The sequence below is a fragment of the Pteropus medius genome, unplaced genomic scaffold (assembly GCF_902729225.1).
Source record: "Pteropus medius unplaced genomic scaffold, Ma_sr-lr_union100, whole genome shotgun sequence".
Lineage (NCBI taxonomy): Eukaryota > Metazoa > Chordata > Mammalia > Chiroptera > Pteropodidae > Pteropus > Pteropus medius.
The window spans coordinates 6,310,381-6,331,778 of NW_024351647.1; the positions used below are offsets into that span (position 1 = coordinate 6,310,381).

Sequence of the window (21,398 nt, forward strand, 5' to 3'; positions counted from 1 at the left end):
CACGTGGTCTGAACCATGAGCTACGTGCAGATGTCAGGGAGAAAGCTGCTCCTGTGTCACTGTCCTAGGACTTCTTTATGATTACGCCGTGCAGTGCACTTAATAAATAACCAGCTTTGTTACGGCATCTTTTAGCCAAAAGCCACAAAGAATTTAATGGATGACACGTGACAGCAAGTTGATTACTATTCTGCCTATGCCACAGTTGAGAAAACTGAGGCCTAATAAGCTGAAGTACTTTGCTAGGAATCAATACCTGGCCTGACATGTCACCCAAGTGCACTAGCAGAGGTCTTTAATCTTCAGGAACCAAGACACTGTTTGAGAAATTCTGGCATTGTTGTCGAAGTGCCAGGCAGTGTGGGCTCGGTACGCAACGTCTCTTCAAGGACGTCCCTTTTCGTCTTTTGATAGATTTTTGGATGATGGCTGACTTGCCATGAATTCAAAGAAAAGCCCAGTCTCAGATCGTCAGCGGGGTATTTGTGATAGCTGTGCAAAGGGTGTGCTGAGTGCAGGCCAGACTTCCATTGCAACACTGTCTTTGCCTGGAAGATGCCAAGGTGGTGGTTTCCTATTCAGGCTGCTCTGTTCTCTCCATCTCTAGTGTTTTAGGTGTCTCTGACCTATTCACATCGTTTTCCATGAAGACAGTGACTAAAGTATATGCAGAAATTTAGAGCTGCAAGTCACCTCCCAAATCCTCCAGTGACAGCAACGGTAATAATGAGGATGATGATAGCTAACATTTATTTTCCATTGGACAAATGCTAGGTACTGTCCTCAGTGTTCACGTGCATTATTTTTAGTTCTCATCGTGATGCCATGAAGTGGCATTATTATTATTTCTACTTGACAGAGGCAGAAACAAGGCTGGAACACGGGCTCAGAGATGTAAAGCAACTTGCCAGAGGCCGTGGGGCTAATTAATGACAGACTAGGTCTCCCAACTCCCAGGTTAATATTCCTTCCAGGTTTCTCAAGCTGAAGTCTCTGATGAACATGTTCTTCAGGTCCACATGTTTTGTGAGAATATGTTTCATTTTATGTTCTTGTTTTTATGGTTATCTAAATACAAAACTTCGCAGTGAAGGATTCACAATTAGAAGGCATTTTCTGATGATAAGTTCATGTTTCTAAAACTGGAGTTTGAGGGGCCATGAAGGTGGTCTTCAGGGTCATGACATTTAAAAAAAAAAAAGTTTGTATATCTCATGGGTTTGAGAAACCCCTTTCTGTACTGAGCCCCACGGCGATCACATGCTTAGAATAGAGTATTTACAGTAGTGGCAATTATTATACCTCTTCTTCCTCTCTGAGTTTTCATTTGCCAGCTCTATCCCTGCCACAGAAAGCTTTGCCGCTCATCTAAAGTATGATCACATTTGAGGTCAGCAAGGTGGAGAAGAACACAATCTTAGGAGCGAAAAGGGCAGGAGTGGGGTGCCCTCCCCACTCCCCATTTTTCTGAATGCACCCTGCTCCTTGATCCCTCAGCTTCTCACTCCCTACTTTTCCAGAACCCATCAGAATTCTGTCTTCCCTTCAAAACTTAGTTCAAATGCCACTTCCTCTGCAAAGCTTTTTCTTATTCCAGTTGGACATGGTCTCCTCTCCTCAATCCTTGTATAGCTTGCACTATTTCTTGGTGGTTCCACTCTGCCTTGTACTATAGTTAATGTTTACACACATATTTCTCCCACAGACTCTATGTTCCTTCACAGCAGGGATCATCGTTGTATTTAATCTCCATAGTGCCAAGCTCATATGTTATACATGGCAGGCATTTAATACACATGGTTGAAGGTGTAATAAATGAGTAAAAAAAAAAAAAAAAGAATGAGTGGAGCCAGAAGCCACTCCCATCTCACCTTGAATGGATGGAGGCTCACATATATACATACAGGCCTCGTCTCAGGCCGAGGCCAATTGATGGGAGGGCTTTATTCTGTGTGGTCATTGACACAGATTCCTTCCTTTAGCCATTCCCCCATCCCCTAGGACAGACTTCACAGGCTTCAATGTGCTCGAGAATCTCCTGGGGATTGTATTACAATTAAGTCTCTGATCTGGGAAGCCGGGAGGGTGATGTCTAAGTAATAGTAATTCTGGCAAGCTCCTAGGTGATACCAGGGCTGCTGGATCACACTTAGAGTAAGGAGACTCTGGGTTTTGTAATCCTTCCTTGGATTTCTACATATAGTTGGAAAGAGACAATGCACAGAGGACTATGGCGGGTTTTAGGGGCCAGTATGTCTCTGAAAGCAAAGTACTTACTTTTCGGTGGACAGAACCCAGTCACATAACCTCATATAATGTCCAGCGGACCTGAGAAATGTAGCCTCTTATGTGCTCAGGATGAGAGGGAAATGGGAGTCTGGTGACCACTCAGCAAGCCACACATTCCAGAGGCTGCTGAAATGTTCCCTCTTCATCAGAAAGTATAGATGACCTATAGGTACAGTGCCTGTGAGTCCCCTATGGTAGACTGGCCCGCCCTACATTCCTTTCAGTTATAGTAGAACCCATTTAAGCTTTTTTAGAAAAGGAAGTGTATCCCTATTTCCTATTTTACCGAAAGATAGGCCTTCTGAAACAGCCTAAACAACCTCAGCCATGATTCTTTATCGCACCATTTATTCATAGGCAAGGCACTACTCTATTAGGCTGTGTGCTTTTCACAGAGCCCTTTTTCTCCCTGCTGGTACCTATTGTATGTGGATTAAACTCTGTTTTCCCTCAGGCAATGACGGCAAGGCTCCTGTGGCTGTCACTCAAGGCAAAACAGACGAAAACATGGGATAGGCCCAATGATGAGTATTTAATTTCCTGGTCATCTATGGCTCTTAGAGTGATAAATTATCTTCTGGATTTTCAGTTCCACGGCCCATACATTTCATGGAGTTTGTAAAACCGCCTTTGGAATTCTTTCTGCTTGTCCCATAAATGTGCTTTGTATTTATCTAAAGTCAGGTGGAAAATTGGTTTGTCAGAATTATGGATACAAATGCCACCAACAACCTGAAGCCATCTAATCTCAGCAAGCACTGAGTCTTCAGTGGCCATTTTGAAAGACTGAAACGCGGCCACCTCTCTGCCTGTCGGCGCAGCCTGCCACAATCCTAGCTGTTACTTATCACTACTGTCTTCATGGTCCTCCCTTTAGGGAGAGAGGGAGGATCAGTGCCTGGCCCAGCACAGGTTGTTCTGCCACACTAGCAACACAAAATTGGAATGAGGAAGGATGCTGCACAAGGAGACAGAGTGGACAACAGGATGTGATGGAGGCGGCCAGGGACTGTTCCTCCTTCCCAGGCAGCTGGGAAGTAAAAAGGAACAGAAACAGCTTGGTGGCTGGTCTCATAGATTCGGGGACCACCTGAATCTATATGCTCTAGCAGGTTTGCCATCACTCTAGAGGGGAGAAGGAGAGCAGGTGAAATGTTTTTGAATGTTGATTTCTAGGAATATAAGGGTACATTAAATGGGTTTTAATAATATCACAGCGAGAGACCCACAAACTGGAATCTGCCCTGCTCTCACCTCTACCCCACCCACACGAGATTCCCAAGCCTGCTATTTGCAAGGGACCTTAGCCAAATGGGAATCTGAGTGCCCTTCATGAAGAGGGCTGTGCAGGCTGGGTGGGAGCACAGCTTTCAGTTCGTGACCGATGGAGGGGCTTCTAGCCCACACACCTGTTAGTGCACAACTCCGAGAGAGAGTGGTGCCTGGATTTTGTGCCCTGGACGCCTCACCCCACCTTAGTCCTTGCCCTGGCTGGGATATTAACCTAGGCAGTCTGTCTTCAGAGCTCAGACTCTTATCCACTTTAACAGAACAGTATCCACAAGTGACATGCAGTTTGCAAGAAAGGGTCACAGGACTGTGGCAGAGGGGCTGGAAGGAAGCCCAGCCTCATTTCCCCAAGAAGCAGAAGGCTTCACTTATGCCTGGTGATGGAGATGAGGCTTTCTTTACTCTGGACAGGTCTTCCCACCTTTCACCTAGCCCCTACCCTGCATTAGGCCTTTTTCCTTCATGTGTCCTGGCAATCAGGTCGTGCCCACACTGCCCTGCTGGTGACCCTGAGGTTTGGTGGTTGTGCCCTGCTGCAGGTTCTGGATGTGCTGTGCTCCCTCTGTCTCTGCAATGGGGTTGCAGTGAGAGCCAACCAAAATCTGATCTGTGACAACTTGCTTCCCAGGAGAAACCTGCTCCTGCAGACACGGCTGATTAACAATGTGACAAGGTAAAGCCTTCACCGTTATTCCAAAATGGTTATCTTGTATCCAGACAGGGAAGGAAGAGGGCTGATGTGAACTCCAAAGCCACCTACACATCATTTCTATGATAATTCGGGCACATAAGACAAGAACAGACAAATGTGTGTACATTTTTAGGGCCTCAGAGAGATTCTCAACCCTTTCTCCTAGAGTAGCCAAGGGTGGAGGATATGTATCACCTCAGGGCTGAAGAATTTGGCTGTAAGTTTTTATTTTACCATGTTTTATTTTAAACATTAATGCAGATCTTGTACCTTCTTTATAACATACTCATTTTTATTTTGATATACCAACATTTTTTCAAAGAATCTCTTAGAAAATGGATGTCTCATGTGGTTTCTTGTGTCCTCTGGCACTTGGCCATTTACCCCAGGAATATTCCATGAAGGTCAGTGTGGAAAAGGATGGACGTGGGCAGAATCCTAGGCTGCTGGTCCTACGTGAGGCCACATACAAATTGTGTGAACCCATTGTGCCTGGACTAGGCAGGCCTCAGGTTCTTCAGCAACTTTCCACCTAGACTGACTTCCTAATCTACAGTGTGAGAGAAGACCCTCCTCTCTGAAGTGTAAAACAGCCAGCAGACCTGAGCCATTTATACATTTTTTTCTTCTTGGTACCAGCCTGGTTTTTCCCTGCCCACCCAAAGTGGGATATCACCCCAGCCCAGAAGAGTAGACCTCACAGAAAAACTCCAAGTGTTTTGCCTCAAGCCCTTAATCATTTTGTTGGATACATCGAAACCTGTAGCCCTTGACAAGGTTGCCTAAGAGTGACTTCTTCCCCCATCCTCTTTCCTGTCATCTGGGTTGAATTATATTTTTGTGAACTATTTTGAAGTATGATTGACCAACCATATGGTAAGATGTTTAAAGTGTATAATGTGATGATTTGACACACATACATATTGTAAAAGAATTCTTCCCAGAGTTAATTATCACATTCATCACCCCACATATTTACCTTTTTCGTGAGAACACGTAAGTTTTACTCTCTCAGCAATTTCAATTATGCAGTACACTGTTATCAACTACAGCCACCATGTTTTGCCTTAGATCCTCAGAACTTACTCACGACTGAAAGTTTGTACCCTTTTGCCAGCCTCTCCCTATTTCCTACAATGTTCCCCTCCCAGCCCCTGACACCACTTACTTTTCTACTGTCTCTACGAGTTGAACTTTTTTTTTTTAGATTTCACATGTAAGTGATACCATGCAGTATTTGTCTTCTCTGGCCAGCTTATTTCTAATGTGACTTCTTAATGCTTTCAAGAGGCTGTTGTTGTTAATAATGCTTGGGTGACAAGCTGCGGGGGGTAGTTAAACCTATTTACCAGAAAATGGAACTCAAGTAAGTCATTTCTTTCACTTACAGTAAAAAACAAGGGTATGTATATAGTCATGCAACTCTGTATGACATTTTTAACATCTTTACCTATGACTGGCACTCAGTAAATGTTGGTTGTCTTGAATGGAACATTTAAAGAGAGAGAGAGAGCCTTTTATTTTTTAATGGAATTAGTGTTGTCTTAACACCTCCCACAAAGAACTTTAAAACAATACAAAAGACACAAAATTGCTCTTGGGTTTAATTGGGCCAATGCCTCTCGTGGTCTGGTTCAGTTTGCTTCTTCAGTTTTTATGAGTCGGTAAATGCCCCCTGTGTCATGTTTCATTTCAGTATTCGACCAAATATCTTGCTGGGGGTCGCTGAGGGCTCAGCACAGTACAAGAAGTGGTACTTCGAGCTCATTATCGACCAAGTGGACCCCTTCCTAACAGCAGAGCCCACACACTTGCGGGTGGGCTGGGCCTCTTCCTCAGGCTATGCTCCGTACCCTGGAGGCGGAGAAGGATGGGGAGGCAACGGCGTTGGCGATGACCTGTACTCCTATGGCTTTGATGGACTTCACCTTTGGTCAGGTGAGTACTTTTCCAGTGCTTAGGCCCCTTTTCTCTTACTGGAAATGACTGAGGTTTAGATTATTGGAGCTGTAATGATCACATCTGTTTAAATGACATAGACTCAAGAGTCTCAACTAAATAGATGCTTAGGAGGGAAGAGCATCAGATCCGAAATGAGACTGTCTTGATTCTAAACCATGACTCTGGCACTACCAGCTGCATGGTCTAGGACAGATCACTTTTCTCAAGCTCAGTGTTTGTATCCTTACGATCTTAATTGCATAAGATCTCAGGGTTCTAGTTCAAACAGAGAAGAAGACAGCATTTATTTACTTGGCAGTGAGCTATATGCCTTTTGTACATTTTTTTCCTCTCATTTTACCCTTACAGTGACCCCTTTAGATAATATTGAACCCCATGTTACAGTTGTGGAAACTGAGGCACAAAAATATTTAAGTAATCATAGTCACACCGGGCAGGATCCAGATCTGACTACACATTCATCATCTTGTCAGAGTAACGTGTTGCTTCACGATACAATTTATAAAAGGTCTGGATCACTATCTGACGTATAGTAGTTGCTAAACTTTTTAAAAAATCCAAAGCTCTTCTTTTTTTTTTAAGATGAACATTAATGTTTGCCCCAAACATGTCCACGGCCCGTGCCTGTGAAAGGAATGGGTTGGCTTTTGCCTGGGCTTCTGTAAGAACACTCATGCTTTTTCCCTAGAACAAGAACTCTACCTCTGCTGTCTGCTGTCCACAACATGTCTAATCTATATCTTTTGCAAAACTGCAATTGGAGACATCGTTTCCCTTATAGAAATCCCTTACATAAGCATTATGCTACATGCCTCTTATATAAGGAACTGTGACATACATCCTACCTTAAATCCAGTACAAGGGAAAAAGTTGTCTCTCGAAGACAAACCTGGACATTTTATTTTGTAACTGGGAATCCATCACGTTTTCCTTCTTCCCTTAGCTTTTAGGCTAAAACCATTAGCTCAGGTCTTGATAACATGCTTCTTGCAGTTTGTCTTTATTTTCAATTGGTCGATATGGTTGTGTGTGGGTATGCTCTTATGCATTCATTTTAAACATTTTTGGAACTTTTAGGAATAGTATAAACTTACTTATTTATATACTTATTTGTCCTGGGTCATTTGTGGGAAGAAAGAGAAAGTCTCTGTCTATGTTTTGTGTGTCCAAGGGACAGCGTGATATGAACAAAAGTGGATGCAAAACAGGGTGATGGGTTAGAGTAAGTGAAAGTCTTGTCCTGTTGTTTTCTTGTCCTCCCGATTTAACCTTCCCTAGTTCTGTCTTCATGGAGGATGGGGGTGGATCCTCCCTTCTTGGTTCTCAGAGCACCATCATGGAGCCACTAAGTCTGTGGCTGTACATTAGTAGCCTTTAGCTTAAGTAATCATCATATTTCATAAGATTCTCAGAAAGATGTCTCTGTGGAAGCGATTTGAAAAGAAAGAGTTATTGCACTTTTACACATCCACAGCTGAGTTCGGTAGGATGGAATCTGCGAAGGAATGACCGAATCGATTTGAAAAAATTATTACCCCACTTCCTGCTGATTGCTACTCATCTCCTGCCATCTCATCACTGTATGTCAACATTATTTTCTGGATCCCAGTTTATACCTGAAGAGAACTTCATGTGGGGATTGGTTAAGGAAATATGAAGCACACCTAGAACCCTGGATGAAGCAAATCAGATCCTTATTTCAAAGAGAAACTAACCAATCTCAAAGAAAAAAAAATTGCTCGGTCTTTTCCAGACTTTGCAGCAGTACATGGGGCCCTTAGTATATCTCTCTGTAAAATTTGCAAAACGAATGCATCAATCAGTCAGGAGGCAGAGAACCCACTCATTGTGTATCCAAAAAGAGCTGCTGTCTGTGCATTTCAGGTCCTGAACATCTATCTAATTGTGTATCATTCCTGTATAGTGCACAGGAGTGAACAGTGCTCTCCTCATTCCTCTTGTCCTGCCTCCTCTGAAAACCAGAGACGTGAATGTGCCAAGCCCATACCAGTCATCATAGCAATGGCTCTTAAGATTAGAGATAAGGGAAGGAGGCTTGAGACTTAGCTTTTCAAAAGCTGACTGTGGCTCTCTGAACACTACCCACACTTAGTAATAAAATGCCATCTAGGTGCATTCAGAGAACTTCACCCCTCAGTTTCAGCACCTGAATAGATGTGGAAAAAAACAGTAGAAGATTTATACTTTTCATGCTCACCAAAACAAAAAGCTTCCGTGGGTCTGAGTATTATTTCAATTCCTCAACCAGCACATGGGGAACATATATCTTGCAGAAGGCTCTGCAGGTAAATATGTCAGCATGTGCTCCAGCTTGAAGAAATAAGGTTTCTGTTAATGACTCCCACCAAGACAGCAGTGAATTTCAGACTCTCTGATAAAAAAGGTAATTGTCTGATGAAGAAATGAAATGGAAATGGCACTCCAACTTACCTGCTGTAGGAGGGAATGGAGGGTGTCTAGGGGGAGATATTGGAAACTGAATGTAACAATTTTTCTCCTTTTCCTTGAGATATAAATGCCCAGGTCCATTAACTTTAAACCAATCTGTGTGTATAAATTAAGCCACTGCCTTGAACTGGTCTATGATAGGTGTAAAGCATGGGAGATGTTACAGTCATTGGCAAGAATTGCAGGGCCCCTAATGCTTTGTCATTGGGAAGAGTCAATAAGGAACAGCATGGCTTTGGAGTTTTGCCTGGGTTTGAATCCCAGCTTCTTTTTTGACATTTAGTAAATTACTTAACCTATCAGACTTGTTTTCCTCATATAAAATGAAGATATGCTATATGGCTCCTATAAAGTTTAAACGAGATAAGGGACATGAAGTTCTTGACACACACTAGCTACCCAGAAAATATGGTTTTCCCTTTCCTCATTGCCTAAGAAGTACACTATAATCACAGAGATCAAGTCCAGAGTTCTGGGTACTTCACTCGAGACCATGAGAGTAGGCCCATCCTATGGTGATAAAGAACCCAAGTCTCGTGCCAAATGGGAAAGGAAGTTTCAAAGTGACATCCTGGGAGAATCAATGAGCTTTTTTCTCTTTGTAGCAAGAGAGCAGGCTTAATAGGTCTATTTAACCAGTGAAGCCTATGAATTTACTTTCAAGCATCAGATGTAGAACTATCTCCTGTCTCACCCCTGCTCAACCCTCTCTACAGAATCTTGAGTCACCTCTGCCTGATTTTCCTTTTGGAGGAATGACTCTTGTCATGGCATCACTTTCCCCCTCCTGACATGGCCTTCGTGTAACCTTTCAGATCTGCATTTGGAGGGTGAATTTGGCTCAGAGCAGTCTGGTATGTTATGTTGGTATGTTAATTTGGCTCAGAGCAGCCTGTTATGGTATGTTACTGGCTAGGGAGCAGTTTCACGGGAGGAACTCACATCCACTCCTTTAACAGCTTTTTCCCTTGTGAAATTGGAATGAGCAGAGGAATTTACCTTCCCAAGAGGTAAGTGATACAGGAAGTGAATGAATGGAGTGAAATTGTGCCTCCTGATTTATTATGACTTATGAGTCATCAAGATAACTTATCTTTACAGTCTAATTTGTATAAGAGGGTCTTTACCTTTCTCCATACTATAATGAATCCCAGAGTATTGGTTTGTCTATCTAAACAGAACCCCCTGCGACTCAGACCTAGTCAACCTCAGTGCTCCATGGAGAGGATCTGAGGTCTGCAGAACACCAGCATGTTTATATATTTGGATCCCCTCTCTTTCCAGATGCCTAAGTATTCATGTTTATGTTGTAATGTCAAGCTCTGCAGGGCCTGGGGCGATGGAAATGCTGAGCATCAGTGTTTTCAGCTGCCTATGTTACTCATCAAAATAAACTGCATCCCTCAGTAAGATATCCTAGGGTTAATTTGAAGATGTGCAGCAGATGATCAAATAGCTTTTCCCTTTATCTGAAAATGCTAGGTTGGGAATGGCCTTTCTGAGCTTCCTGGGACCTTCAGGTGGGCCTGAGCCTCTAAGTTGGGAGGTTTCTTCAGACCAGCAGAGGCCATGGAACTTCCCAGCATGTCCCAGTGGGTGGATTACTCAGAGTTCTTAATATCTCCAAAAGCAGTTCCGGCAACTTAGAAACATTCTCTGCAACAACTTCACTTTTCCTTTCTAGAGCATTGCATTTTTGTTGGTTGTTCTAAAAGGACTCAAATACATTAAACATATTTGAAAGTGACTGTTTTTGAGCACTGTCTTTCGATAAAAGGATATAGATTTCTATGACTCAATACAGTGATTTTTCAATTCACTTCCTAAACACAGCCTTCAATGCTAAGATTCTCCACATTATTTTTTCCTAATATTACAGGAGACATACCAATAGAATTCTGTCAAATTTATCTACTGTTAGCCTAATAATTAAAGTTTCTGGAGTTACAGAAACGAAAACAATAATAATAGCATTTATTGTGGGTTACAAAGTATCAGACACTCCTTCTAATCACTCTACGTAGAATAATTTATTCAAAACCCACAACAGCCCCACAACATTATCATTTTCATTTGACATATGAGGAAACTTACGTCCACATAAGTGACTTGCCCAAGGGCACACAGATAGCAACAGAGGCAGGACTCAAGCCAGGAAGTCTGGTTCTAGAAATGTCCCTCAACCACTATGAGTTACTGCCTCTCAAGTGGTACACAGGACTTCAGTTATTCGTTTCATCAAAAGCATAGGAATAATAATAGTATCTTGCAAACAGTTCTTTACAGCATAACGTTGACATCACTATACCCATTTTACAGATGTAGAAGATGATTTTTTGGTAAAATTGCAGGTTCAGGTTCTTGTAGCAGGTAAAGACTTGTGATTTGAACTCAGCCCTCTGTCTTCTAGACCACTTCCCAGTGCCACCTCATTACAAAACAACAGGAAGGACAAATATCTCATTTAAATGTGAGGTGCAGGACCCTTCTGCAATTGCTTCCTATATATGAGAATTTATAAAACAGTGTACAATAGCAATCTCATAGTTCCATCATTTTCTAGTTTCAGAATCTTCACACTGTTTAAATTTTAAAACTAGGTATACTTATCAGATGACATTTTAAAACTAGGTATACTTATCAGATGACCTTTTATAACATGAATATTATATGAAATGGACTCTTTTATTCAAATAGACTTCCCATTACAAATTGCTCTAAGTACTTGCTAAGAATATGCTTCTCTCCAGTGATTATCAACATTCTCCCTTTAGTTTCTTGATAATATTGGTCTCAACTCTGTATTCTCTACTGTATATGTTTTAAAAATAGACTATAATTTCAATTTGCCTATAGATGAACTTAGCAAGAGTTCCAACAGAACTTCTCTTTGGCACCCAGTCTGTTAGAATAGAAGAGATAAAAGGCAGTGTTACTTACCACAAGAACGTAATTACTTGTCTTGGTGGTGGTATTCAACTGAGAAAGTAAGCCAGGCAGGAGAGATTCTCCCAGCCAAGTTTCCTCAGAAAGGCACGTGGCAATTACGGCATGCTGAAGGCTAAATAAAGCTCAAAAGTTGGCCTCCTCTGCTGACATCAGAGCACCTCTAGAGATAAAGAGTATCTCCCCACCCCTGAAAGCTGCTTTTTATCTTTACCGCCTGGAGCTAAGACCAGCAGAGAAGCCAACAATGAACTCTGAAAGTGTGGGAAGAGAGGGCCCTGCACTTACAATTCAACACAGTTGGTTTTGTCCTGTTGATATGATCTCAGAAAGGTAAAGGTCCTTCTAATTTGTATTTTTATCCAAAAAATGGGGATATTTTTAAAGGTAATTGTCCAACCTCGTGTTGCAGTTAGTTTCTGGTTTTCCCCAATTTACAATAATCTCTTGGGATTTGTCCACATGATTACAGCGATGTTTTCTAGAAGTAAAACTAATTGAACAAGGAACAATTGCAGCAGGAAGTGTTCATTTTAATAGAAAATTAAAAAATCTTAAGACCGAGGCAATACAGCAAGGTTTGCTGAGTTTTAATGTCATAGACTCTTTTCATAACATACTTGAATATGATAAGGAGGAAAAGATGCTGGGACCTAGGATATCTAAGCTCCATAAAAGGAGCTAAGAGTACTCAGTCTCCTCAAATGGAGAAATTGGAAAGATGTCAAACCTACACACTCTTCAAGTTAGGCTTAGATTTGTTCTGTTTTAGATAAAGTTGGCTAATAGGTTCTGCAGTGAGGAACTTGCTCCTCATTCTTAGTAATGAAACAAGGTATAAAGTTACAAAAACAGAATCCAAGGCCACCCCAGGCTAATATGCCAATATGCATTGAATGTGTTGTGTGCTGTTGCACTAATGTGATGCAGGGAGCCCAGATTCAATGTTCCAGTCCAGCTTTACTCCCCCGCCACCTCTCCTCATCAAGCCTCCGTCCGTCCCCACATGCCAGCCTCACCAAACTCTAGCCATTCTGCAAATACAGCAGGTCTTCAAATAACGTTTTGTTCAATGTCACTTTGTTATAATGTTAACGAGAGAAAAAAAAGTTGATTCTCAGCCCGGGCCACTGTCTGAGTGGAGTTTTCATGCTTTCCTCACGTCTGTGTGCATTTTCTCCGGGCACTCTGGTTTTCTCCCACATCCCAAAGATGTGCACGTGAGGTGAACTGAAGTGTCTAAATTGTCCCCGTTTGAGTGAGTGTGGGTGTGAGTGTGCCCTGCAATGGAAGGGCATCCTGTCCAGGGCGGGTCCCGTCTTGTGCCCTGAGCTGCCGGGGAGAGCTATGGCCACCTGCAACCCCGAACTGGAATAAGTGGGTTGGAAAATCATCATCTTACTTATTAATCTTTCATAAATGTATGTATAGCTCACATTTCAGTGTTTAATAATAGAAGTGTTTTGGGTCATTATATAGAAATTTGGTGATGATTTTGTGACCAGAAATATGCCAGTTAAGTAGAACTTAACCCTTGTTTATATCAATTAACCTACGGTAAAATGGGTTTTCTTATATGTCATTTTGCTTAAAGATGAAATTTCCAAGAACCTATCGACCATGTTAAATGAAGACTTACTGGATGTCATGTACTCCTTTTGCATAGGCTGTTCTTTCTGTCTGGAATGCTCTTTTCTTGTTTATCTATTGAACTTTTCATCTTCAAGTTAACTTGACACTCTCTACCTCTAGAAAGCATCTCCTTGGTTCCAATACTTATACTGGATTGTAGGGGTTTTTTTTGTTGTTGTTTTTTGTTTTGTTTTGTTTTTAGTTTTTTTAATTAAATTTATTGGAGTGGCATTGGTTAATAAAATTATATAGGTTTCAAGTGTAAAATTCTACAACACATCATCTGTATATTGCACTGTGTTTACCACCCAAATTTAATCTCCTTCCATCACCATATATTTGACCCCCTCTACCCATATCTACCTCCCCACTCCCACCTTTCCTTCTGGTAACCACTATACTGTAGTCTATGTCTATGAGTTTTTGTTTTGTTCATTTGTTGCTTTCGATTATATATTCCAGATATGAGTGAAATTATATGGTTCTCAACCCTTTCTATCTGACTTATTTTACTTAGCATGATAATCTCAAGATCCATCCATGTTGTTGCAAATGGCAATATTTCATCTTATGACTAATATTCCATTGTACATATGTACTGCATTTTTTTTATCCAATCATCTAATGAAGGACACTTCAGTTGTTTCCATGATTTGGACACTGAATAATAGAGGTACACATATATTTATGGATAAATGTTTTTCATTTGGGGGGTAGATACCCATACTAGTGGGTCATATGTAATCCTATTCTTAATTTTTTGAGGAACCTTGGTACGATTTTCCGTAGTGGCTCTACCAATTTACATGCCCACCAGCAGTGTATGAAGGTTCCTTTTTCCCCACAACCTCTCCAACACTTATTATTACTTGTCCTGTTGATGATAGCCATTCTAATTGGTGTGAGGTAGTATCTCATTGTGGCTTTGATTTGCATATCCCTAATAGCTAGGGAAGTCGATTATCTTTTCATATGTCTGTGGGCCATTTGTATGTCTTCTTGGGAGAAGTGGCTGTTCAGGTCCTCTGCCCATTTTTTAATTCAATTGTTTTTTTGTTGTTGTTAAGTTGTATGAGTTTCTTATATATTTTGGATATTAGCCCTTTATCAGAGGTGTTTGCAAATATCTTCTGCCATTTGGTTGGTTGCCTCTTTGTTTTGCGGATGGTTTCTTTTGTTGCACAAAAGCTTTTTAGTTTGTTGTAGTCTCATTCATTTATTTTTGCTTTTACTTCCCTTGCCCTTGAGGTCAAATTCATAAAATCTTCTATAAGACCACAGTCCATAAGTTTAATACATATGTTTCCTTCTATGCATTTTATTGTTTCAGGTCTTATATTTAGGTCTTTGATCCATTTAGAGTTAATTTTTTGGTATACAGTGATAAATAGCAGCCTAGTTTCATTCTTTTCTGCGCGGCTTTCCAATTTTCCCAGCATCATTTATTGAAGAGGCTTTCTTGTCTTCACTGTATGTTTTTAGCTCCTCTGTTGAAACTTATTTGCCTATAATATATGTGGGTTTATTTCTGGATTCTCATGAATCGTAATTCTTTATTTGAATATTTATTTCCCACCAGACTATGGACTTCTTAAGGGCAGGAACTGGATCTTCTGTCTTTGATCCCCAACCCCAAGGACAGTATCTGGCAGTGTTAAGCCTCATTACTGTTTAGGGGGTGGTAAATACAGTATGGTTTTGTCAGTCACCCAAAAAAACTAGAAGGGGACACCTAATTTTTTTATTAAAGAGAGCATAGTAGTTTTACTATTTTAAAAGCCACAACTTATTTTAGAATCTTTCTAGAATAGCAGCAACCACTGAAAACATTAAATAATAAAAAGTTTAAATAGTTCTAAGGTGAGAATAGAAATATTACATAGCCTAGATATACATACAAACTTTATAAATAACTCACTCATCATAAGGGGATTTTTTTAATGTACCTTTCATGACATATTATAAACCCATTAAAATTTATTTCTAATGACTATTTCATTATGCAGTAAAATGTATGTAATCTGTTAAATAGAAAAAAGTTATTAAACCTACAATATCCCTGTTTGAATGAAAAGTATATATATGAAAGAGTAGAAACATTTTTTATTGAGTTAATTTTTTCCTTTTTTATACTTTTCTATATACAATGAACATTTATAATGAATATATATTACTTTTGTAATCAAGAAACAAGATACATTTTATGTTTTCTGCCTGAAACCCCATTTTAATACTAACTTCTTCTCCTTCATTGCTCTCTTCCCAATAGTAATATAAACTTGGTAGGGTGATGAGTAAAAAGGTTATGATAATTTACTTTTAGAATTTTCAGAATGGGATGGTATGACAAAAGCGAGAGGAGATTTTCTCACTAGGTTAGGTCAGAAAATGATAACCCTTACGACAGAGATATGCAACAACAACAAAAGAAGTCACCAATACAGAGTATAAGTGACAGTGTTTTTCTCTGCCTATCTGTTGTAATACAATTCTTTAAAACAAGCAAGCAAACTCTGCTGCACAGTTTAATGGCTAGATGGGCCTTGCTGTTCTTCACTTTGGCGGCTCCTACATCCAGTGCCAAAATGGCCATATCTCTACCCCTGTGAAGGCTTTCAAGGCTCCAAATGATTCAGAAGAGTCCTGCACCCACATTTAAACAGGGTGTTTGTCCTTCCAGTTGCACCGTAATGATATGACACAGGGTGGGAGTGGAGAGGGATCTTGAAGTCACAGAGGGCTGAGTTCAAATCACAAGTCTTTACCTGCTACATGAACCTGGACCTGTGATTTTACTAGAGGCTAAGCTTCTACGTCTGTAGGGTAGGTACAGTGATGCCCACAGTGATGCTGTCAGGAGTAGATTGTAAGGTGCCATTATTTATTATTCCTATGCTTTTGATGAAGTGAATGACCGATGTGCTGTATGCCACTTGAGAGGCAGGAGTATATAGCAGTTAAGGGGCATATCTAGAGCCAGAATCCCTGGGCTCGAAGTCTTGATTCTATCTAACTGTGTGACCTTGAGCAAGTCACTTATCTTTGTGGACACACGTTTCCTCATCTGTCAAATGAAAATAATAATGTTGTGGGGTTGTTAGGACTTTTGAATAAATTATTCCATGTTGAGTGATTAGAAGAGTGCCTGATACATTGTAACCCACAATAAATGCTATTGTTGTTGTTTCTGTAACTCCAGAAACTAATTACTAGTCTGACAGTAGGTAAGCTTGCCAAAACATCATTTAGAGGAAATAGAAGAGAGCAAGCAAGGTCTTTGGGCATCTAAGAATGAACACACACACACCCACGCACACCCACCCACACACCTCCCACCCCACCGCTCAGGATTTTACCCAGCAAAGGCAGTTTGTTATTTATTCCAGAGTCTGAGCGCATTAAACAGGTTGAATTCTTGTTTGTTCTCATTTCTGGCAGCGTGAGAGTTTCCTCTGAGACTCCTGTTGTCTCAGGCTGCCCACTCACCAGCTTAGGAAATCATTTCTCATTGCTCATCTCACGCAGTTTTCGGAAAGCAAAGTTGCAATTCAAATGTAATAGCATGTCCGGACCTCCTGCGTGCCGTCATGCCTCCCACCTCCCACTGGTGGCCTGCAAGCGTTTCTTTCAGAGTCACACCTTCTTCTTGTTCTTTGTTCACCAGGCCGCATTCCCAGAGCCGTGGCCTCCATCAACCAGCACCTCTTGAAATCAGATGACGTGGTGAGCTGTTGCCTGGACCTCGGAGTGCCCAGCATCTCTTTCCGCATCAATGGGCAGCCTGTGCAGGGGATGTTTGAGAATTTCAACACAGATGGGCTCTTCTTCCCTGTGGTGAGCTTTTCAGCAGGTGTCAAGTAAGTTATGGCTGTGATCTCATAGAGAGTAGCTGTCACCCCACCTCCTACCACTGCAATGAGCTGGGGAGCATGGTAATTTCCTACAGGGCTTCAGCACCATAAGCCAAACTTCCAGAAAAAAGTGATGGTGAAAGGGGGAGAGCAGTGCAGAGTCATTCACTCCATATATACTTGTTGAATACATACTCTTGCCGGGTTATATAATATCTTCAGATAAATAGTAAGATGAATAAAATAAATCCTGTGTAGAAAATTAATAATTATAAAAAATATTACATGCTCACTATAAGAAATTTGAAAAATACAGTTACATATAATACAGTAAACATCATCCGTGATCCCAACATTTAGCTATAATCTCTATTAATATTTTGGTATATTTTCTTCAAATTTTCTACAAATTTATTCTACAAATATATGTATATTTTTTAAATTGATATCACTAAATACAAAGTTTTTCATCTTGATTATTTTTCATTCAGGAATAAGTAATGAGCCTTTTCATGAGTCATTAAGTATCCTCCTCCAAATGATTTATATGGCCATATAATATCCTTTTATTTGGTGCCCTTATAATATAGCCATTACTTTGTTGTTAGACTTTCATGCTGATTCCTCTTCATTATAAATTATTATGAACATCCTTGAGCATAACTCTTTGTCTGCATTTCCACTTAGTTCCTCATAGAGGTAAGTCAAGAGATATGAACTTTTTAAAGTCTGTAATTACATGGCCAAGTAGATTTTCAGTTCAGAATTTTTTATTAATAATTCTGAAATCTAAAAAGCTTTGAGGAACATAGAATTTTTTCATAATTTATTTCACTACAAGATCTTACCTGACTCATTTTGTGGCAAAACTATCATCAACAGAATTGAGGCCGTTTTCAGTCTTTAATTTATTCTACTTCTTGTGAATATTCACGTTTAACTGTAGAAATATTAATGTGTTTGATTATGGGCCACAACCCCTCACCTGGCTGGAGGATCTATTTAATATGTTACATATACTTCTTTCTTTTTTAAAATCTAAAGAATTCTGAAGTCTGAAACACAACTCCAAAAATTTCAGATAAGGGATTTAGGCCTCTAGTATCATTAGGGGCAGCATAAGGGAAGACCCAACTTGTTGGATCCTCATAAACTTTTGCTATTATTATTTTTCATCTTTGCTAATTTGAGAAAATTGTATCTTAAAGTTTTAATTTTCTATTTAATTATCAGTATAGCTAAACACTTTTTATGCTTACTGTTTTGTATTATTTTAACTCAATATTTTTGTTAATTTTGTGTTTTGTGCCTTTCTGGAATTCTTTGGACAATTTTTAAAAATATATTAAGGCTGTTAAATAGTTGTCTTATAGGTTTCAAATATTTTCTCAGTTTGTCATTTACCTTTTTACACTCAGTTTTGTTTTCTATTGTTTTTTTTTGTTTTTCCCTTTTACAAAGGTAATGCAAGTCAAGAAAATAGCAAGAACCCATAATCATACAGCACAGAGATAATCATATTACCTTTTTATTTATACATCTCAACATTTTTACACTAAACTATGCTTGTACTATGCATGCTGTTTTTCTACATACCACTGCTCACTATTATGTTCATTGTTCTGCCTCTTTCCGTGTACCAGTTGGATGCTGTATTAATTATTTCAGTCTGACAATACATTTTAACATCTGTAAGGCAAGACTACATTATAACTCTTCTTTGGGAAAACTTTCTTAGCCATGGTTGATCCCTGCCTGTTAAAGAGATCTCAATCAACTGAGTGGGAAACTAGAAGCTAGAGTCAACACAGTTAGGCTCACTCTGGTTTCCATGGAAACCACTGGAAAGGGCCATGAAAGGAGGAGAGTTGTGGAAAGCAGAGCTTAGAGCTGAGACCACAAAGAAATTATCTCAGAGCTCCAAGCATCCAAGTGATGGAATTTCCAGAGTGACACCACTGTGATAGGCCTCAGCACCTCATGTAGACTGATAAATCAAGACATGTTCACACATTTTCTAGTGGAGGATAAAAATTGTTTCAGTTACATAAGCTATTCAGGAATAATTATCTTTTAGAAATGATAGTCAAACTTTAGAATTTGACAGATATGCAAACATACATAGTGACACAGTATACACACCTGCATATTTATAAACATACTTATGTAGATAGATATAATATATTGAAATTAAATATAATTGGTGGAGATTCTTGTAAGAAATGGAGAACCACTATAGTAAAACTTTACTAGGGTTGCAGATCTACTCATCACAATTTCAAGCCAGAGAATTTCCCCTGAGACTGTATTCTAAAGAGTTGAGAGTTCTTTACCTGCATTTCTCTGTTCAGAGTATATTTCCATGAGACGTTTGTTGCAGTTCTTCCTTTTTAAATATGATGTAACACATTCCTCATTGATATCCAAAAGGAGCATGTAGAAAACAAGGAGCTTTATTGAAAGACAGAGGCATTACAAGCACAAAGAAAACTGATTGGAACAAAGACCCTGTGGCAGTCGGGGGAAAAACCAGTGTAAGCCCATTATACATCGTCCCCACTTCATTCCCCAGGTATAAAGAGAATGAATAGAAATCTAAATACAACATAACAGCATTTGAGTCATTCACCTCTTGACTCAGTGCCTTTCTTCTGGAGATACTGCTCACTCTGAGCAGTCAGTTCCCAGGACCACATTTAACTGGATAGTTAATGGCCTTTGTCACCTAGCATCGGTGCACTTCCCTTCTTTGTTTTGATCACATCCCACTCACTGGGTTTTATTTCTCACTGAGAATAGTGCTTATCTAGAAGTCAAATCTCTGGAGAGGGGTCTTTTTCAGTCTACCGGCTAATGGACTTTTCTGAGTATTTGTGTTTCGAGAATAGTACATCTGATCTTGTATGATTTTAAATCATTAACTAATCCATTCAAACTCCCTCAGAGCTGTCAGATAGGACTTTTGAGTATGTGATTTTTTTTTTTATTTTGGTGGAGATTTTGTTTTTGAAATCTTCTCTTGGCAAAGAACTGTAGCTAGCAGGTAAAGAAATAGGCAACTGAAAGATATCCACATGTAGAAAATGTTTCTAGCATCTCATCTCTAGCTCACCCGATCATGCAGCCTTCTCAATGCACGAGAGAAAAAGAAGCCAGTGTCCAAGATAAGAAAAATGAGATTTTTAACTCATTTATCAGGCACAACTGCCGAGATAATTTAAGAAACCGAACTATCTACATGTGTTAACTTGAAAAGTTAACACCTTAGATAGGAGAGCTTCTTGATTATCGCCATCTGAACAAGCTAAAAAGTGGGGCCAGGGGGCTTGATGTCTCTCAGGCCTCCTTTCTGTCAGGAAAGTATCACCTCTGAGGTATTCCTGTCTTTGGTTCTCAGAACATGATATGATCTGAGATGAGATGGAATCGCAGTTGGCCTGCATATTTGGGAAACACGTTTCACTGAAATGTGTCTAGTCCATCACATGATGTCCGTTGGTCAGGGTCAGTGCTGGTCTTGTGTTGGAGAGTAACCATGGTTTATTTTCACTTATGAGTAAATGGGATTGATAAACCTATGCTTTTATATCGACTGATAAAGTATAATTTGGTGCCGAAACCCAGCAGTTTCTCTTTGTACTACTTTAGTTCTGTTGTGCAGAGAGCTAGAAAGAGAAACTAGGATCTCTTAATTAAAGTATCTTATTGAAAATAGATGTGTTTAATAATAAAATTGAAGAGAAATCATTGTTTTACCCAATGTAGTAGAATATTTGCCTGGTAAATTACGTCTCTCCCAGCAAGATGACGCCCATCGAGAGATTCTTCTCCTATTATAGTGGCATTTAGAAATGTTCTCATTTTTAACTTCTGTGTGGCTTCTAAATTAGATTTCTTTTAAAGCCCCATTTCCTCCTACTTAATGGTGGTTGCTGAGATTGTAGTCTTGACTTTGTGACCCCACAATTACTTTATAATTACAAACTATGTTGTTAATAACACTTGATTAGCATGTCCCTGCCTGTAGTCATCAAAGAGCAAAAATTTTTTCCAATTAGTTTAGGCAGCATGAGTAATTACTAACAAAATCCACAAATCAATATGTACTCTCTTCTATTATGAATATGCCTTCCTAGTTTTCTTCTCACTGGTTTATGACCAATATGATTAGTGTAGCAGGGCTTTGATGTAATAGCTCTATTCATTATAGGACAGAATTTGGGATGAGGCATATATATATACCTTGGAGCCCACCCAAAAGGTTGAGT

The 21,398-nt window shown here is 39.8% G+C and overlaps 1 protein-coding gene across 1 annotated transcript in view; it reads left to right on the forward strand.

The window, feature by feature from the left end:
- The window catches only part of RYR3 (ryanodine receptor 3), a 466,421-nt gene that overhangs the window by 246,400 nt on the left and 198,623 nt on the right, over window positions 1–21,398 (forward strand). Inside the window, 6 exon segments of the mRNA XM_039843988.1 lie at window positions 4,119–4,252; window positions 5,967–6,208; window positions 16,944–16,997; window positions 17,000–17,023; window positions 17,026–17,073; window positions 17,076–17,136. Of these exon segments, the coding sequence (XP_039699922.1) occupies window positions 4,119–4,252; window positions 5,967–6,208; window positions 16,944–16,997; window positions 17,000–17,023; window positions 17,026–17,073; window positions 17,076–17,136 (563 nt within the window).